Source organism: Telmatherina bonti (genome assembly GCF_933228915.1).
Source record: "Telmatherina bonti genome assembly, chromosome: 14".
Lineage (NCBI taxonomy): Eukaryota > Metazoa > Chordata > Actinopteri > Atheriniformes > Telmatherinidae > Telmatherina > Telmatherina bonti.
In genome coordinates this window covers 6,994,705-7,013,097 of record NC_136612.1, presented here as the reverse complement: position 1 = coordinate 7,013,097, position 18,393 = coordinate 6,994,705, and the positions used below count along the sequence as shown (strand labels likewise).

The window sequence follows — 18,393 nt, the reverse complement described above, 5'->3', positions numbered from 1 at the left end:
TGATGAGGTGGAACGGGGGATTCTCATCATGATGAGGTGGAACGGGAGATTCTCATCATGATGAGGTGGAATGGGAGATTCTCATCATGATGAGGTGGAACGGGAGAGTCTCATGGTGATGTGGTGGAACGGGAGATTCTCATGGTGATGAGGTGGAACAGGAGATTCTCATCATGATGAGGAGGAAGGGGAGATTCTCATGGTGATGAGACGGAATGGGAGATTCTCATCATGATGTGGTGGAACGGGAGATTCTCATCATGATGTGGTGGAACGGGAGATTCTCATCATGATGTGGTGGAACGGGAGATTCTCATTATGATGAGGTGGAATGGGAGATTCTCATGGTGATGAGGTGGAACGGGAGATTCTCATGGTGATGAGGTGGAACGGGAGATTCTCATGGTGATGAGGTGGAACGGGAGATTCTCATTATGATGAGGTGGAATGGGAGATTCTCATGGTGATGAGGTGGAACGGGAGATTCTCATGGTGATGAGGTGGAACGGGAGATTCTCATCATGATGAGGTGGAACGGGAGATTCTCATCATGATGTGGTGGAACGGGAGATTCTCATGGTGATGTGGTGGAACGGGAGATTCTCATCATGATGAGGTGGAACGGGAGATTCTCATGGTGATGAGGTGGAACGGGAGATTCTCATCATGATGTGGTGGAACGGGAGATTCTCATGGTGATGTGGTGGAACGGGAGATTCTCATGGTGATGAGGTGGAACGGGAGAGTCTCATGGTGATGAGGTGGAACGGGAGATTCTCATGGTGATGAGGTGGAACGGGAGATTCTCATGGTGATGAGGTGGAACGGGAGATTCTCATCATGATGAGGTGGAACGGGAGATTCTCATCATGATGTGGTGGAACGGGAGATTCTCATGGTGATGAGGCGGAACGGGAGATTCTCATGGTGATGAGGTGGAACGGGAGATTCTCATCATGATGTGGTGGAACGGGAGATTCTCATGGTGATGAGGTGGAACGGGAGATTCTCATGGTGATGTGGTGGAACGGGAGATTCTCATCATGATGAGGTGGAACGGGAGATTCTCATGGTGATGAGGTGGAACGGGAGATTCTCATGGTGATGAGGTGGAACGGGAGATTCTCATCATGATGTGGTGGAACGGGAGATTCTCATGGTGATGAGGTGGAACGGGAGATTCTCATCATGATGAGGTGGAACGGGAGAATATCATGGTGATGAGGTGGAACGGGAGATTCTCATGGTGATGAGGTGGAACGGGAGATTCTCATGGTGATGAGGTGGAACGGGAGATTCTCATGGTGATGAGGTGGAACGGGAGATTATTTTCTGTTGAATCTATGACACCATGATTTTACTTCTGAAGTAAAAAGGAGCTGCAACCCGGTTCTATCAGGTAGAGGGTGGATGTGATCATGGTGATGAGGAGTGTAACATTAAAATGAAAGCAGATCACAGATGTTGCTCTGTCAGGATGAAAATGAAATTTAACTTTTTTATGTTTTTTGCACATCAGAAATAATGAGACTCAGTTCCAGTTTCAGATACTTGGTTCTGCAGTCGAGAGCTCTCCTCTACATTTTGTGTCTCTTTGGTGGAACCGTATGTCAGGATTCGTGAGGAAAAACTGCTCCACACAGTTATAAAAAGACCCCGAGCATCTTCTGACTCACACATGTACAAAATATAAAATATGGGTGGATGAAAAAGACTTCAGGCATAAAAATAGAAGCAAATTCATGCTCATGAGAATATTTACATGTGCAACACGCACATGCAGGACTACATCCAGAACATGTGACTTTTAAGGTGCATGTTTTGTGTGCATGAGGTAACACAACGTTTCCAACTTGCAGCACTCTGAACTACAACTGTGGATTATGTAACTGTGCAGATTTTACATAAACGACACGCGAGATGACACGGTGAAGGTAAGAAACACATCTTTAATGATTCTGGTGGAGAAAGAACCTGATCCTGGAGGGGTAGAAATCTTTCAGGTGGTCCGGTTAGCTCGTTGATCCCAGCAGATGCTGCTCCGTTAGAGAACCTGCTGCATCTTCAGACCTCTGTGCTGCAGCAGTCAACATGATGACATGAAAACTACTCATCGCCACGCCTCCATCGGTCTTTACACAAAAACTGCCATCTTGAGGTGTGTTTCCACTTCCGGTGGTGTTGTGACGTCATCGCACCTGATGACAACAGAACGCGGCTTTCTGCTCCAGAGACATGGGATTTTTAGAATATTCAGAAATTATTACTCAACATTTAGTCACAATATTGTTTATTTGTGAGTAGTTCAGCTCATTATTTCATGGCTCAAATAATAAAATACTGTTTTAATTTAATTATTTTAACTGTTAGCCTTGTTTTTTAGATTTTTTTTTTTTAATTTAATCTAAATGTTTAATATCTTGTATGAAGTCTGATGCAGCAGAACAGGACTTGCAGTGGCAGCAGGACACCGCAGGCTGGGAAAAACAGTTTTAGAGGGTTTAAATGGAGAGCTGGGATTAATTTTTCAGCCGTTCTCCTTCAGACCAGAAATGTTTCCTCACCAGCAGGTCGGAAGCTTTAATCCCTTTAGTTTTATCTAAGATCTCACATCTAGAACAGCGTCGTGATCCGGTCTACTTGTGGGAACTTTAGGGGTCTTCCTCCAAGCTTTACCTGAGAAGTGATTTGTTCCCCTCCCTCAGTCTGCAGGCATCAACAGACCCAACACACACCAGAGAATGAACACACACTTTCTGTCCGTTTCAACGTTATCAATAAACTGTCAGTATTTATTTAACTGCTTACGTAAAGTTGTGCTGTACAAGGGCCGTAACAAAACGGTGAAAGATGGAGACCAAAGAGCTCAGACAGATACAAATGATTTATCTTAGAAAATGACCTTGGATGACCTTACTGGCTGGAGCTAAGAAACGACTTCATGATATGTAAAGGTACATGTGAATCCTCGTGAAGCTCATCCAACGCAGGAACACTGAGAGCTCACCGAGCGGGCTGCTGCTGCAGTGGGAACAGATCTTTCACTGGGATCCAAACTGGGCGTTTGGCATCTGGATTTGGCACTAAGCTAATTCTTTAATGGTTTGTCATCTTTTCCAGTTGTCAGACCACTGGCCACTGGTCTGGGATGAGCTGCAGCTTCCAGAGTGATTCTCACGTCGCATGTAGCCGTAGGTTTAACAGTGTAAACAGACCTTGGATGTCACATGTGTATCACACTCTGCGTTGTGCTGCCAGTCAGGACAATGAGAGTAAATATAACATCCCCGAGAGGTGCTGTGTTCTCCAGAGACCAGACAGCAACACAACGCTGACAGGCTGCACAGAGGAACGTTCACGCTCGTGTTTTATGAAGCTTTTAAAAAGCTGAAGTCAGTGATGATGATGTTTAACTGGTGTGTGTGTGTGTGTGTGTGCTCAGCAGGTTGTTCCTCTCCGGGCCGGAAATGTCACAACAGAAATAATAGTAAAAATAGCAATCAGTCTTTTATGTTTACACAAGCCCAAATCTAAAACCCCAAATCACTGGCAAATGTCTCTTCAATAAATAAAGTCTGCAAATAAGACACAAATAAATTTAAATAAATAAATACATGAATAAATAAATGTACTTTTATACACTGAAGAGATGCTGAGCGATGTGGAAAATGAGCCATCCTGGAGCAAAAGAAACGAAAGGAAAGCAAAGAAGCCAAAGAAAAGTGCAGACCGGGTAGAACATGCATGGTCTGCGTGTCCATACAGCACTACAGTCGCCTCCATAGCAGTCAGCTGGGCATCCGGACACACTTCTCTGCTGCTGCCGATGCGTTTGGCACAACCTAACACTGGATCCGTCCCTCCGCTGGCAGGCAGCTCGGCGGCTGGAAACAACGCTACAACCAGCAGCTGCAGGGAGTTCATGGCAAACTCATCACACTGAGGCTAAACTGTCATCACAAACACGTGTTGACTGTACAACCCCGATCCCCACACGCTGCACTGAGCACATAAAACCAGGACCGAGTTCCAGTTTCAACAAGGAGCTGACAGTTTCCACACACGACCAAACGTCTGGCTTCCAGCTGCTTGTTGTGGGAATCAAACAGCAGCTGATGAGGTTTGGAAAGCATCATGTTTCTCTCCATCGGCCTGGTTTCTGGCAGATGGGGGTTGTAGAGCTGAACTTTAGTTTCCAAAGTTCAGATGTGGTTTCATAACTTTTCAGCCTGCTTGTTCCAGCAGAGCTTTGTTTTGCTGTTGTTACCAGTAATGGGAGCGCTGACCAGAGGCCTGGACTACGAAGCTGGACCTCCTCTTACGCAGGTTTCCCTTACAACTCTGGTTCAGTTCTCACCGGACTAAATCACCATGGTAACCTATACTGAACAACCTGCTTCGGAGCAGGTTAGGTTCTGGGAAACGGATCAATGAGGATAGAAGTACCGCCTCCTGACCAATCAGTAGTCTTGGAAAATGCCCCGCCCTTTCTGACGACGTTGGTGTGCAGAGCCAGACGGTTTTAACCTGAACTTAAAATCATCACAAAAAACAAACAGGAAGTTCCGTCTGAAACGTCTGGACTGTAACAAAGTAATCAGAGTACTGTCCATTTATATTGTCTGATAAATTAATATATCTGCTGATTTTACACATTACCAGTCAGGTATGTTCCCAGCATCACTTCCTGGCTGTTGCTACGGTAACAGTGTTGCTTTTGGCCCCAACGTGTTTTAATTCTTCATATTTCTGAACTTCGGGTCCTCCATGGTGACGTAGATGCTCTGCGTGGTTTCTCCATGTTTTCTGATTGGTCAGAGGCTGCTAACTCCGCCCACTATAGGTGCGCGCTCTGACCTTGATGGGAAACTGGTTGGATTAGTGCGTGGTTACCAGCTTTGCAGATCCGGCATGTCTGGGTAAGGTAACCAGGTAACAGACATGTCCTCTGTGTTAGTCAGGTGTCGTAGTTCAGGCCTTAAAACCAGAGCAAAGTGTTTTAAGTGTCACTCAAAGCATAAAAGCGTCTGCAGGTTGCTCTGGCTGCAGGTTCAGCTGGATTTCTACTCGCCGGCGTCAGACGGTGGCGTGGAAATACTGCTTTGTGATTGGTCAGTTTGTGTTTCTGTATTTCTGGATCTTCTCACTGAATTTGTGTAACTAGCAGAGAAACTGCAACACAAGACCAAGATCCTGCGCCTGAGAGGGATCACATCTCCCCAGCGGCGCCCGCCTTACGCCACGAAGACACCACGCAGATTTTACGCAGACACCATGCAGACATCACACAGACATCATGCAGACGAGATGCAGATATCATGCAGACGCCATGCAGACGTTACGCAGACGCTACGCAGACGCCATGCAGACGTTACGCAGACGCTACGCAGACGCCATGCAGACGTTACGCAGATGCCACGCAGACGTTATGCAGACGCCACGCAGACATTATGCAGATGTTATGCAGACGTTACGCAGACGCTACGCAGACGCTACGCAGACGCCATGCAGATGCCACGCAGACGTTATGCAGACGCCACGCAGACATTATGCAGATGTTATGCAGATGCCACGCAGACGTTATGCAGACGCCACGCAGACATTATGCAGACGCCATGCAGACGTTATGCAGACGCCATGCAGACGTTACGCAGACGCTACGCAGACGCCATGCAGATGCCACGCAGACGTTATGCAGACGCCACGCAGACATTATGCAGATGTTATGCAGACGTTACGCAGACGCTACGCAGACGCCATGCAGATGCCACGCAGACGTTATGCAGACGCCACGCAGACATTATGCAGATGTTATGCAGATGCCACGCAGACGTTATGCAGACGCCACGCAGACATTATGCAGACGCCACGCAGACATTACGCAGATGTCACGCAGACGAGATGCAGATATCATGCAGACGCCATGCAGACGTTATGCAGACGCCATGCAGACGCCACGCAGACGTTATGCAGACGCCACGCAGACATTATGCAGACGCCACGCAGACATTATGCAGACGCCACGCAGACGTTATGCAGACGCCACGCAGACATTATGCAGATGTTATGCAGATGTTATGCAGACACCACGCAGACGTTATGCAGACGCCACGCAGACATTACGCAGATGTCACGCAGACGAGATGCAGATATCATGCAGACGCCATGCAGACGTTATGCAGACGCCATGCAGACGCCACGCAGACGTTATGCAGACGCCACGCAGACATTGTGCAGACGCCACGCAGACATTATGCAGACGCCACGCAGACGCCATGCAGACGCCACGCAGACGTTATGCAGACGCCACGCAGACATTATGCAGACGCCACGCAGACGTTATGCAGACGCCACGCAGACATTATGCAGATGTTATGCAGACACCACGCAGACGTTATGCAGATGTTATGCAGACACCACGCAGACATTATGCAGACGCCACGCAGACATTATGCAGATGCCACGCAGACATTATGCAGACGCCACGCAGACATTATGCAGATGTTATGCAGATGTTATGCAGACACCACGCAGACGTTATGCAGATGTTATGCAGACGCCACGCAGACATTATGCAGATGCCACGCAGACATTATGCAGACGCCACGCAGACATTATGCAGATGTTATGCAGACGCCACGCAGACATTATGCAGACGTTATGCAGATGTTATGCAGACACCACGCAGACATTATGCAGACGCCACGCAGACATTATGCAGATGCCACGCAGACATTATGCAGACACCACGCAGACATTATGCAGACGCCACGCAGACATTATGCAGATGTTATGCAGATGTTATGCAGACACCACGCAGACGTTATGCAGACGCCATGCAGACATTATGCAGATGTTATGCAGATGTTATGCAGACACCACGCAGACGTTATGCAGACGCCACGCAGACATTACGCAGATGTCACGCAGACGAGATGCAGATATCATGCAGACGCCATGCAGACGTTATGCAGACGCCATGCAGACGCCACGCAGACGTTATGCAGATGTTATGCAGATGTTATGCAGACACCACGCAGACGCCACGCAGACGTTATGCAGATGTTATGCAGACACCACGCAGACGTTATGCAGATGTTATGCAGATGTTATGCAGACACCACGCAGACGCCATGCAGACGCCATGCAGATGCCACGCAGACGTTATGCAGACGTTACGCAGACGTTATGCAGATGTTATGCAGATGCCACGCAGACGGCACGCCAGCACAAATCCAGCTCTAGTTGGGTAACATGTGAAATTTCCAGAAACTAAATGTTTTCTCCGACTAGCCTGTTAGACTCACGCGCTGAATCCGTGTTCCTGCTCTGGAAACCGTGGGAGTTGCTCTGATATTAATAACTGAAATCACTCAAACCTTTGTCATCATTTGAAGAAATCGAACTTTGCAAATCGCACGATGCGGCGAGCAGCTTCTGGGCTACGGTCAACCACACCGACAACACTGTTTCTGTCACCGATCAAAGAAACGCAACGTTCCGAAAGCAAGATGGCGCCAAAACTTCCTAAAACCACAGACAGCCCTTAGCAACACGTCTGCCACTCCCAGTAACGTTTATCCATGATGTGGAACAAGCTCCCTGCAGACTGTTTCACTGGGTGATGTCGCACCGTGTCGACAACCCCGTCGCACACGCCGTCTTCTACATCTGGTTCCACGTCTGTAAATGAATAAAAAATAAGCCAGAGGAACCCGTAAAGCGTGTAACTCCCAGAGAAAGCCGATGGAAACAGATGTTTTCCCATTTGTCTGCTTTGCATTTGGTCTTTTCTTTCTTCTTCCTTGCTTTTTTTTGTTTTTATAAATTTCAGATAAGACACATACATGGGAAAAGGTGGCGGCATTCCCAAAAAGATGGGAAGCTGTGAGTCCATGACACACACTTCACACACAGAAAGACGTCCTGCCGTTTAGCATTGTGTGTTGTGTTGTTTCCCTCCTGCCGTGCGGCATCGTCCTCTCACCTTGCAGACGTTCTGAGAAGGAAACAGCAGGTATATTACAGAGATGGAAGTCAGTCAGAGTTTCTTCACTTACCACAGACAGTATATGCGTGAGTGTTTACAGTGTATGAGCGCAGGTGTGAGTTCCCAACAGCTAAAAAAGTCCTCTTCCTCCTGTTTCCTCTGTGCCTTCAGTAAAAAACACATCCTAGTCTTCAGAGAAGCTCTCCTGCGAGCCACAAGCGTCTCGTGTTGAGCGCAGAAAAGAAACTTGCTGTCAGACAAGACGTCGCATCAAGCTCTTTCACTCCAGCGTGGTCTTCAGCGAAGCGCCGACGCCGCCTTCCGTCCTCATCCTCTGGGCCTGGCAACGCGCCATCATCCGCCTTCCTGCCTCTCTGTCCACCTGCGGTTAGTCTGTTCACCGGGGGGTGTGAAGGAAGACGGGTAGGGTGGGGCTGGGGACAGGTGAGGAGGAACAGTTCGGGATCCTGGGCAGAACTTAGGAAAAAAGCGAGGAAGGATCAGGAGGAGGAAGGTTGAAATATGGTGGTCTGTCGGAAAGAAGGCTGGGTGGTCTTATTCGATAACCATGCATTGGGGCAGATGCTGGGAATAATATTTGAAGAGCTCAGCAGTGGCTCCAGGACAGTTGGTCAGCTCCAGTTCTTCCAGCTCGTGCAGCTGGATGAGGCCCGACAGGCCGGTGGTGGTCAGCAGGGGGCAGCCTGGGGGGCGATAACAGAAAGTCAACAGACAGTTGCAGCACGGAGGCCAACCAGGAGAAGAAATAACACACAGATCACCATGTCTGAAACACACAACACAACCTGTTTCCATATGCAGTACTAGTTAATGGAGCTTTGTTCAGCATGCAGCTTCATCTCAGCAGAAAAAGGAACAAAGAATCCCACCTGCAAGCGACAGCAGACGAAGACTTCTCATTCCAAACAAATGCTGCAGTCCGAAGTCCTGCACCTGAGCAACACAGACAGGTTTACTGACTCCCACCAGCTGGAGAAGAGCATCATGTTTATCTGTGCACATACATGGGAATCACAAGCATGTGATAGTTGATGCTATTTTCTGATGAGTATTGAATGAAACTGGTTGTGAGCTCCACCAGAGCAACTTTCAGCGGTTAAGCTGCCTTACTGGACTGCAATGATGATGCTGGTGAAGAAAATTCATTCCCACACCCCATGCAACACTGCCAAGCCTGCGTGGAAAGGCAATGTCACAGCTGAAGGTTTGTTATTTAACAGGGACCAAGGAGAGCCCATGACTGGCCAGGAGGTCTGATGCCTTACAGCAGGTCCTGGACCAGACTCGCCGTGGCACGCAGCGCTTCCAGCAGCCAGTTTCACAATGTTTTAGCAAATTCATCCATCCGAACCCAGCAAGCAACACCTGGTGAGCTCAAATATAGGAAACCAATCAACCAATCATAGGAACCCCCCCCCCCCCTCCCAAGTGCCTGAAAGAACAAATTATTAGTGTGAACCGACCTTTATGGTTGAAGCTTACATGAATAAGACATGTAATGTTGCATCATTATGCAGCATCATCTTGATGACAGTGTAGTTAGATTGGAAAGCCTCATTAGAAGCCAAATCTGCAGCATCTGCTGGGTCTGCAGCGTCCACAGCGTCTTTAGGGTCTGTAGGATCTGCAACGATGAGCTGGTTCAGTGGGTCTGCACGGTCTGCAGGGTCTGCAGCGTCTGCAGCGTCTGCAGCGTCTGAAGTGTCTGCAGCGTCTGAAGTGTCTGCAGCGTCTGCAGTGTCTGCAGGGTCTGCAGCATCTGAAGTGTCTGCAGCGTCTGCAGGGTCTGCAGCGTCTGCAGCGTCTGCAGCGTCTGAAGTGTCTGCAGCGTCTGCTGGGTCTGCAGCGTCTGAAGTGTCTGCAGCGTCTGCTGGGTCTGCAGCGTCTGAAGTGTCTGCAGCGTCTGCAGGGTCTGCAGCGTCTGCAGTGTCTGCAGCGTCTGCAGCGTCTGCAGTGTCTGCAGCGTCTGCAGTGTCTGCAGCGTCTGCAGGGTCTGCAGCGTCTGAAGTGTCTGCAGCGTCTGCTGGGTCTGCATGGTCTGTATGGTCTGCAGCGTCTGCAGTGTCTGCAGGGTCTGCAGTGTCTGCAGGGTCTGCAGCATCTGAAGTGTCTGCAGCGTCTGCAGTGTCTGCAGGGTCTGCACGGTCTGCAGGGTCTGCAGCGTCTGCAGTGTCTGCAGGGTCTGCAGTGTCTGCAGGGTCTGCAGGGTCTGCATGGTCTGCAGTGTCTGCAGCGTCTGCAGTGTCTGCAGGGTCTGCATGGTCTGCATGGTCTGCAGCGTCTGCAGCGTCTGAAGTGTGCAGCGTCTGCAGCGTCTGCAGGGTCTGCAGGGTCTGCATGGTCTGCAGCGTCTGCAGCGTCTGCAGCGTCTGAAGTGTCTGCAGCGTCTGCAGTGTCTGCAGGGTCTGCAGGGTCTGCAGCGTCTGAAGTGTCTGCAGCGTCTGCAGTGTCTGCAGGGTCTGCATGGTCTGCATGGTCTGCAGCGTCTGCAGCGTCTGAAGTGTGCAGCGTCTGCAGCGTCTGCATGGTCTGCAGTGTCTGCAGCGTCTGCAGTGTCTGCAGGGTCTGCAGCATCTGAAGTGTCTGCAGCGTCTGCTGGGTCTGCATGGTCTGCATGGTCTGCAGCGTCTGCAGCGTCTGAAGTGTCTGCAGCGTCTGCAGCGTCTGCAGGGTCTGCAGGGTCTGCATGGTCTGCAGTGTCTGCAGCGTCTGCAGTGTCTGCAGGGTCTGCATGGTCTGCATGGTCTGCAGCGTCTGCAGCGTCTGAAGTGTGCAGCGTCTGCAGCGTCTGCAGGGTCTGCAGGGTCTGCATGGTCTGCAGTGTCTGCAGCGTCTGCAGTGTCTGCAGGGTCTGCAGCATCTGAAGTGTCTGCAGCGTCTGCAGTGTCTGCAGTGTCTGCAGCGTCTGCAGTGTCTGCAGTGTCTGCAGCGTCTGCAGTGTCTGCAGTGTCTGCAGTGTCTGCAGCGTCTGCAGGGTCTGCAGGGTCTGCAGTGTCTGCAGCGTCTGCAGGGTCTGCAGTGTCTGCAGTGTCTGCAGCGTCTGCAGTGTCTGCAGTGTCTGCAGCGTCTGCAGTGTCTGCAGTGTCTGCAGTGTCTGCAGTGTCTGCAGCGTCTGCAGTGTCTGCAGTGTCTGCAGCGTCTGCAGTGTCTGCAGTGTCTGCAGCGTCTGCAGTGTCTGCAGGGTCTGCAGCATCTGAAGTGTCTGCAGCGTCTGCAGTGTCTGCAGGGTCTGCACGGTCTGCAGGGTCTGCAGTGTCTGCAGGGTCTGCAGGGTCTGCATGGTCTGCAGTGTCTGCAGCGTCTGCAGGGTCTGCAGGGTCTGCAGCGTCTGCAGTGTCTGCAGGGTCTGCAGCTTCTGCAGGGTCTGCAGCATTTCCAGCATCTGCAGCATCCACAGTGCCTTTAGGGTCTGTAGGGTCTGCAACGTTGAGCTGGTTCAGTGCAGGATCCTCCTCAATATTGTTGATAAATTTATGAAATCGCAGCTTGTGTATGTAGAAATATCTCATCTTCTGAGAGGAGTGATCACCCTATCTGTAGCAATATATTAATAATTTCCTAAAATAATGGAAAAACCAGCTGCAGGTCTCCGGGAAGCGGTCTCTTGTCCTGATATTTATGAAAGAGGAAGATGTGCTTTAAATATGTATGTGTAAGAGATGATAATCATAATAAGTATTTCTGTGTCTCATCAGTATGACAGAGTTTTGTTTTAAATATCTGTTTTGCAACACTGACAGTTTTGTTCATCACATGTAATGCTTTTGTTACCTGACAGCACCAGCGCAGATAAAGGCTTCTTAGTGATGACATGGTGGACAGGTAGCCCAGTCCTGTGTCTGTAATCCGCACACACCTGCAAGCAAACCAGAACATCCAGTCTTACCTCCCAGCGAACCAACTCCTGACTATTGTTTTTATGAAATGAAGGACACTGGTGGAAGCAGAACATGTACAAACTCTCTCTTCAAAATACTGCACAGCTCACACAGGATAACAGCCTTTTCACTACCAACTGTGTTATTCATGACCAGGTGTCCCACCAGTGGTGTTGCAGCTCCACTGGGTTAAAAATGTGGAACAGAAAAGCTTTGACGTGTCTCGACGTTAAATAAACACAAAACAGCACTGTGGCCTCCATGTTGCGAGGAAGTGTGAAAAATAATTCCACAATAATATCATCTCAGCAGGTATAAATGGCAATGCCATGCAGTAATGTGTTAGCTAACTGGTTTTTGTTCAGATGCTGCACAGCTAACAGGCTAGCTGCTGGCCTAATGCTTCACGGTGGAGATGAAGGTCTCAGTGTGAAAGCAGGTGGTTTTTAATTTGCTAATCTTTCCTTTAAAAAAGCCCGACCAATGGCTTTTTCATCCGTTGGTTCATTTATTCATTTTCTATGGTGCTTAGACCCGTTCAGGGAGGTGGGAAGATGGAGCCTGTCCCACAACAAGCAAAAGGCAGGGTGCAATGGATTTTTGTCCCAAAGACACACACACTCTATTCCAGGGTTCCCTAAATTTGGCTCTGGGCTTTAGTGAGGTCAGGTCTGGTCCATGTTCTGGGCTTTAGTGAGGTCAGGTCTGGTCCATGTTCTGGGCTTTAGTGAGGTCAGGTCTGGTCCATGTTCTGGGGTTTGGAGAGGTCAGGTCTGGTCCATGTTCTGGGGTTTGGAGAGGTCAGGTCTGGTCCATGTTCTGGGGTTTGCAGAGGTCAGGTCTGGTCCATGTTCTGGGGTTTGGAGAGGTCAGGTCTGGTCCATGTTCTGGGGTTTGGAGAGGTCAGGTCTGGTCCATGTTCTGGGGTTTGGAGAGGTCAGGTCTGGTCCATGTTCTGGGGTTTGGAGAGGTCAGGTCTGGTCCATGTTCTGGGGTTTGGAGAGGTCAGGTCTGGTCCATGTTCTGGGGTTTGGAGAGGTCAGGTCTGGTCCACGTTCTGGGGTTTGGAGAGGTCAGGTCTGGTCCATGTTCTGGGGTTTGCAGAGGTCAGGTCTGGTCCATGTTCTGGGGTTTGGAGAGGTCTGGTCTGGTCCATGTTCTGGGGTTTGGAGAGGTCAGGTCTGGTCCATGTTCTGGGGTTTGGAGAGGTCAGGTCTGGTCCATGTTCTGGGGTTTGGAGAGGTCAGGTGTGGTCCATGTTCTGGGGTTTGGAGAGGTCAGGTCTGGTCCATGTTCTGGGGTTTAGAGAGGTCAGGTCTGGTCCATGTTGTGGGCTTTAGTGAGGTCAGGTCTGGTCCATGTTCTGGGGCTTGGAGAGGTCAGGTCTGGTCCATGTTCTGGGGTTTGGAGAGGTCAGGTCTGGTCCATGTTCCGGGGTTTGGAGAGGTCAGGTCTGGTCCATGTTCTTGGCTTTAATGAGGTCAGGTATGGTCCATGTTCTGGGGTTTGCAGAGGTCAGGTCTGGTCCATGTTCTGGGGTTTGGAGAGGTCAGGTCTGGTCCATGTTCTGGGGTTTGGAGAGGTCAGGTCTGGTCCATGTTCTGGGTTTTAGTGAGGTCAGGTCTGGTCCATGTTCTGGGGTTTGGAGAGGTCAGGTCTGGTCCATGTTCTGGGCTTTAGTGAGGTCAGGTCTGGTCCATGTTCTGGGGTTTGGAGAGGTCAGGTCTGGTCCATGTTCTGGGGTATAGAGAGGTCAGGTCTGGTCCATGTTCTGGGGTTTGGAGAGGTCAGGTCTGGTCCATGTTCTGGGGTATAGTGAGGTCAGGTATGGTCCATGTTCTGGGATTTGGAGAGGTCAGGTCTGGTCCATGTTCTGGGGTTTGGAGAGGTCAGGTCTGGTCCATGTTCTGGGGTATAGTGAGGTCAGGTCTGGTCCATGTTCTGGGGGTTTGGAGAGGTCAGGTCTGGTCCATGTTCTGGGGTTTGGAGAGGTCAGGTCTGGTCCATGTTCTGGGGTTTGGAGAGGTCAGGTCTGGTCCATGTTCTGGGGTTTGCAGAGGTCAGGTCTGGTCCATGTTCTGGGGTTTGGAGAGGTCAGGTCTGGTCAATGTTCTGGGGTTTACAGAGGTCAGGTCTGGTCCATGTTCTGGGGTTTAGAGGGGTCAGGTCTGGTCCATGTTCTGGGGTTTAGTGAGGTCAGGTCTGGTCCATGTTCTGGGCTTTAGTGAGGTCAGGACTGGTCCATGTTCTGGGGGTTTGGAGAGGTCAGGTCCGGTCCATGTTCTGGGGTATAGTGAGGTCAGGTCTGGTCCATGTTCTGGGCTTTAGTGAAGTCAGGTCTGGTCCATGTTCTGGGGTTTAGAGAGGTCAGGTCTGGTCCTTGTTCTGGGGTTTGGAGAGGTCAGGTCTGGTCCATGTTCTGGGCTTTAGTGAGGTCAGGTCTGGTCCATGTTCTGGGGTATAGTGAGGTCAGGACTGGTCCATGTTCTGGGGGTTTGGAGAGGTCAGGTCCGGTCCATGTTCGGGGGTATAGTGAGGTCAGGTCTAGTCCATGTTCTGGGCTTTAAGTGAGGTCAGGTCTGGTCCATGTTCTGGGGTTTGGAGAGGTCAGGTCTGGTCCATGTTCTGGGGTTTGGAGAGGTCAGGTCTGGTCCATGTTCTGGGCTTTAGTGAGGTCAGGTCTGGTCCATGTTCTGGGGTTTAGAGAGGTCAGGTCTGGTCCTTGTTCTGGGGTTTGGAGAGGTCAGGTCTGGTCCATGTTCTGGGCTTTAGTGAGGTCAGGTCTGGTCCATGTTCTGGGGTATAGTGAGGTCAGGACTGGTCCATGTTCTGGGGGTTTGGAGAGGTCAGGTCCGGTCCATGTTCTGGGGTATAGTGAGGTCAGGTCTGGTCCATGTTCTGGGCTTTAGTGAGGTCAGGTCTGGTCCATGTTCTGGGGTTTCGAGAGGTCAGGTCTGGTCCATGTTCTGGGGTTTGGAGAGGTCAGGTCTGGTCCATGTTCTGGGGTTGGAGAGGTCAGGTCTGGTCCATGTTCTGGGGTTTAGAGAGGTCTGGTCTGGTCCATGTTCTGGGCTTTAGTGAGGTCAGATCTGGTCCATGTTCTGGGGGTTTGGAGAGGTCAGGTCTGGTCCATGTTCTGGGGTTTAGAGAGGTCTAGTCTGGTCCATGTTCTGGGGTTTGCAGAGGTCAGGTCTGGTCCATGTTCTGCGGGTTTGCAGAGGTCAGGTCTGGTCCATGTTCTGGGGTTTGGAGAGGTTAGGTCTGGTCCATGTTCTGGGGTTTGGAGAGGTCAGATCTGGTCCATGTTCTGGGGTTTGGAGAGGTCAGATCTGGTCCATGTTCTGGGGTTTAGAGTGGTCAGGTCTGGTCCATGTTCATGGGTTTGCAGAGGTCAGGTCTGGTCCATGTTCTGGGGTTTGGAGAGGTCAGGTCTGGTCCATGTTCTGGGGTTTGGAGAGGTCAGGTCTGGTCCACATTCTGGGCTTTAGTGAGGTCAGGTCTGGTCCATGTTCTCGGGTATAGTGAGCTCTGGTCCGGTCCATGTTCTGGGCTTTAGTGAGGTCAGGTCTGGTCCATGTTCTCGGGTTTGGAGAGGTCAGGTCTGGTCCATGTTCTGGGGTTTGGAGAGGTCAGGTCTGGTCCATGTTCTGGGGTTTGGAGAGGTCAGGTCTGGTCCATGTTCTGGGCTTTAGTGAGGTCAGGTCTGGTCCATGTTCTGGGGTATAGTGAGGTCAGGTCTGGTCCATGTTCTGGGCTTTAGTGAGGTCAGGTCTGGTCCATGTTCTGGGGTTTGGAGAGGTCAGGTCTGGTCCATGTTCTGGGCTTTAGTGAGGTCAGGTCTGGTCCATGTTCTGGGGTTTGGAGAGGTCAGGTCTGGTCCATGTTCTGGGGTTTGGAGAGGTCAGGTCTGGTCCATGTTCTGGGGTTTGCAGAGGTCAGGTCTGGTCCATGTTCTGGGGTTTGGAGAGGTCAGGTCTGGTCCATGTTCTGGGGTTTAGTGAGGTCAGGTCTGGTCCATGTTCTGGGGTTTGCAGATGTCAGGTCTGGTCCATGTTCTGGGGTTTGGAGAGGTCAGATCTGGTCCATGTTCTGGGGTTTGGAGAGGTCAGGTCTGGTCCATGTTCTGGGGTTTGGAGAGGTCTGGTCTGGTCCATGTTCTGGGGTATAGTGAGGTCAGATCTGGTCCATGTTCTGGGGTTTGGAGAGGTCAGGTCTGGTCCATGTTCTGGGGTTTGGAGAGGTCTGGTCTGGTCCATGTTCTGGGGTATAGTGAGGTCAGGTCTGGTCCATGTTCTGGGGTTTGGAGAGGTCAGGTCTGGTCCATGTTCTGGGCTTTAGTGAGGTCAGGTATGGTCCATGTTCTGGGCTTTAGTGAGGTCAGGTCTGGTCCATGTTGTGGGGTTTGGAGATGTCAGGTCTGGTCCATGTCCTGGGGTTTGGAGAGGTCAGGTCTGGTCCATGGTCTGGGGTTTGGAGAGGTCAGGTCTGGTCCATGTTCTGGGATTTAGTGAGGTCAGGTATGGTCCATGTTCTGGGGTTTGCAGAGGTCAGGTCTGGTCCATGTTCTGGGGTTTGGAGAGGTCAGGTCTGGTCCATGTTCTGGGGTTTGGAGAGGTCAGGTCTGGTCCATGTTCTGGGGTTTGGAGAGGTCAGGTCTGGTCCATGTTCTGGGGTTTGGAGAGGTCAGGTCTGGTCCATGTTCAAGGGTTTGCAGAGGTCCGGTCCGGTTCATTTTCTGGGGTATCGTGAGGTCTGGTCTGGTCCATGTTCTGGGCTTTAGTGAGGTCAGGTCTGGTCCATGTTCTGGGGGTTTGGAGAGGTCAGGTCTGGTCCATATTCTGGGGTTTAGAGAGGTCTAGTCTGGTCCATGTTCTGGGGTTTGCAGAGGTCAGGTCTGGTCCATGTTCTGCGGGTTTGCAGAGGTCAGGTCTGGTCCATGTTCTGGGGTTTGGAGAGGTCAGGTCTGGTCCATGTTCTGGGGTTTGCAGAGGTCTGGTCTGGTCCATGTTCTGGGGTTTGGAGAGGTCAGGTCTGGTCCATGTTCTGGGGTTTGGAGAGGTCTGGTCTGGTCCATGTTCTGGGGTTTGGAGAGGTCAGGTCTGGTCCATGTTCTGGGGTTTGGAGAGGTCAGGTCTGGTCCATGTTCTGGGGTTTGCAGAGGTCCGGTCCGGTTCATGTTCTGGGGTATAGTGAGGTCAGGTCTGGTCCATGTTCTGGGCTTTAGTGATGTCAGGTCTGGTCCATGTTCTGGGGGTTTTGAGAGGTCAGGTCTGGTCCATGTTCTGGGGTTTAGAGAGGTCTGGTCTGGTCCATGTTCTGGGGTTTGCAGAGGTCAGGTCTGGTCCATGTTCTGGGGTTTGGAGAGGTCAGGTCTGGTCCATGTTCTGGGCTTTAGTGAGGTCAGGTCTGGTCCATGTTCTGGGGTTTGGAGAGGTCAGGTCTGGTCCATGTTCTGGGCTTTAGTGAGGTCAGGTATGGTCCATGTTCTGGGCTTTAGTGAGGTCAGGTCTGGTCCATGTTGTGGGGTTTGGAGATGTCAGGTCTGGTCCATGTCCTGGGGTTTGGAGAGGTCAGGTCTGGTCCATGGTCTGGGGTTTGGAGAGGTCAGGTCTGGTCCATGTTCTGGGATTTAGTGAGGTCAGGTATGGTCCATGTTCTGGGGTTTGCAGAGGTCAGGTCTGGTCCATGTTCTGGGGTTTGGAGAGGTCAGGTCTGGTCCATGTTCTGGGGTTTGGAGAGGTCAGGTCTGGTCCATGTTCTGGGGTTTGGAGAGGTCAGGTCTGGTCCATGTTCTGGGGTTTGGAGAGGTCAGGTCTGGTCCATGTTCAAGGGTTTGCAGAGGTCCGGTCCGGTTCATTTTCTGGGGTATCGTGAGGTCTGGTCTGGTCCATGTTCTGGGCTTTAGTGAGGTCAGGTCTGGTCCATGTTCTGGGGGTTTGGAGAGGTCAGGTCTGGTCCATATTCTGGGGTTTAGAGAGGTCTAGTCTGGTCCATGTTCTGGGGTTTGCAGAGGTCAGGTCTGGTCCATGTTCTGCGGGTTTGCAGAGGTCAGGTCTGGTCCATGTTCTGGGGTTTGGAGAGGTCAGGTCTGGTCCATGTTCTGGGGTTTGCAGAGGTCTGGTCTGGTCCATGTTCTGGGGTTTGGAGAGGTCAGGTCTGGTCCATGTTCTGGGGTTTGGAGAGGTCTGGTCTGGTCCATGTTCTGGGGTTTGGAGAGGTCAGGTCTGGTCCATGTTCTGGGGTTTGGAGAGGTCAGGTCTGGTCCATGTTCTGGGGTTTGCAGAGGTCCGGTCCGGTTCATGTTCTGGGGTATAGTGAGGTCAGGTCTGGTCCATGTTCTGGGCTTTAGTGATGTCAGGTCTGGTCCATGTTCTGGGGGTTTGGAGAGGTCAGGTCTGGTCCATGTTCTGGGGTTTAGAGAGGTCTGGTCTGGTCCATGTTCTGGGGTTTGCAGAGGTCAGGTCTGGTCCATGTTCTGGGGTTTGGAGAGGTCAGGTCTGGTCC

At 51.0% G+C, this 18,393-nt stretch overlaps 1 protein-coding gene across 1 annotated transcript in view; it reads right to left on the bottom strand.

Annotated features, from left to right (window-relative positions):
* Positions 1-8,407: 8,407 nt before the first annotated feature.
* fbxl16 (F-box and leucine-rich repeat protein 16) overlaps positions 8,408-18,393 on the bottom strand; it is a 60,650-nt gene continuing 50,664 nt past the window's right edge. Inside the window, exons 4-6 of the mRNA XM_079252528.1 lie at positions 11,783-11,867; positions 8,881-8,944; positions 8,408-8,694 (exon numbers count right to left, since the gene is read on the bottom strand). Of these exons, the coding sequence (XP_079108654.1) occupies positions 8,546-8,694; positions 8,881-8,944; positions 11,783-11,867 (298 nt within the window). The 3' untranslated portion in view covers positions 8,408-8,545. The remainder of the gene's footprint in view (positions 8,695-8,880; positions 8,945-11,782; positions 11,868-18,393) is intronic.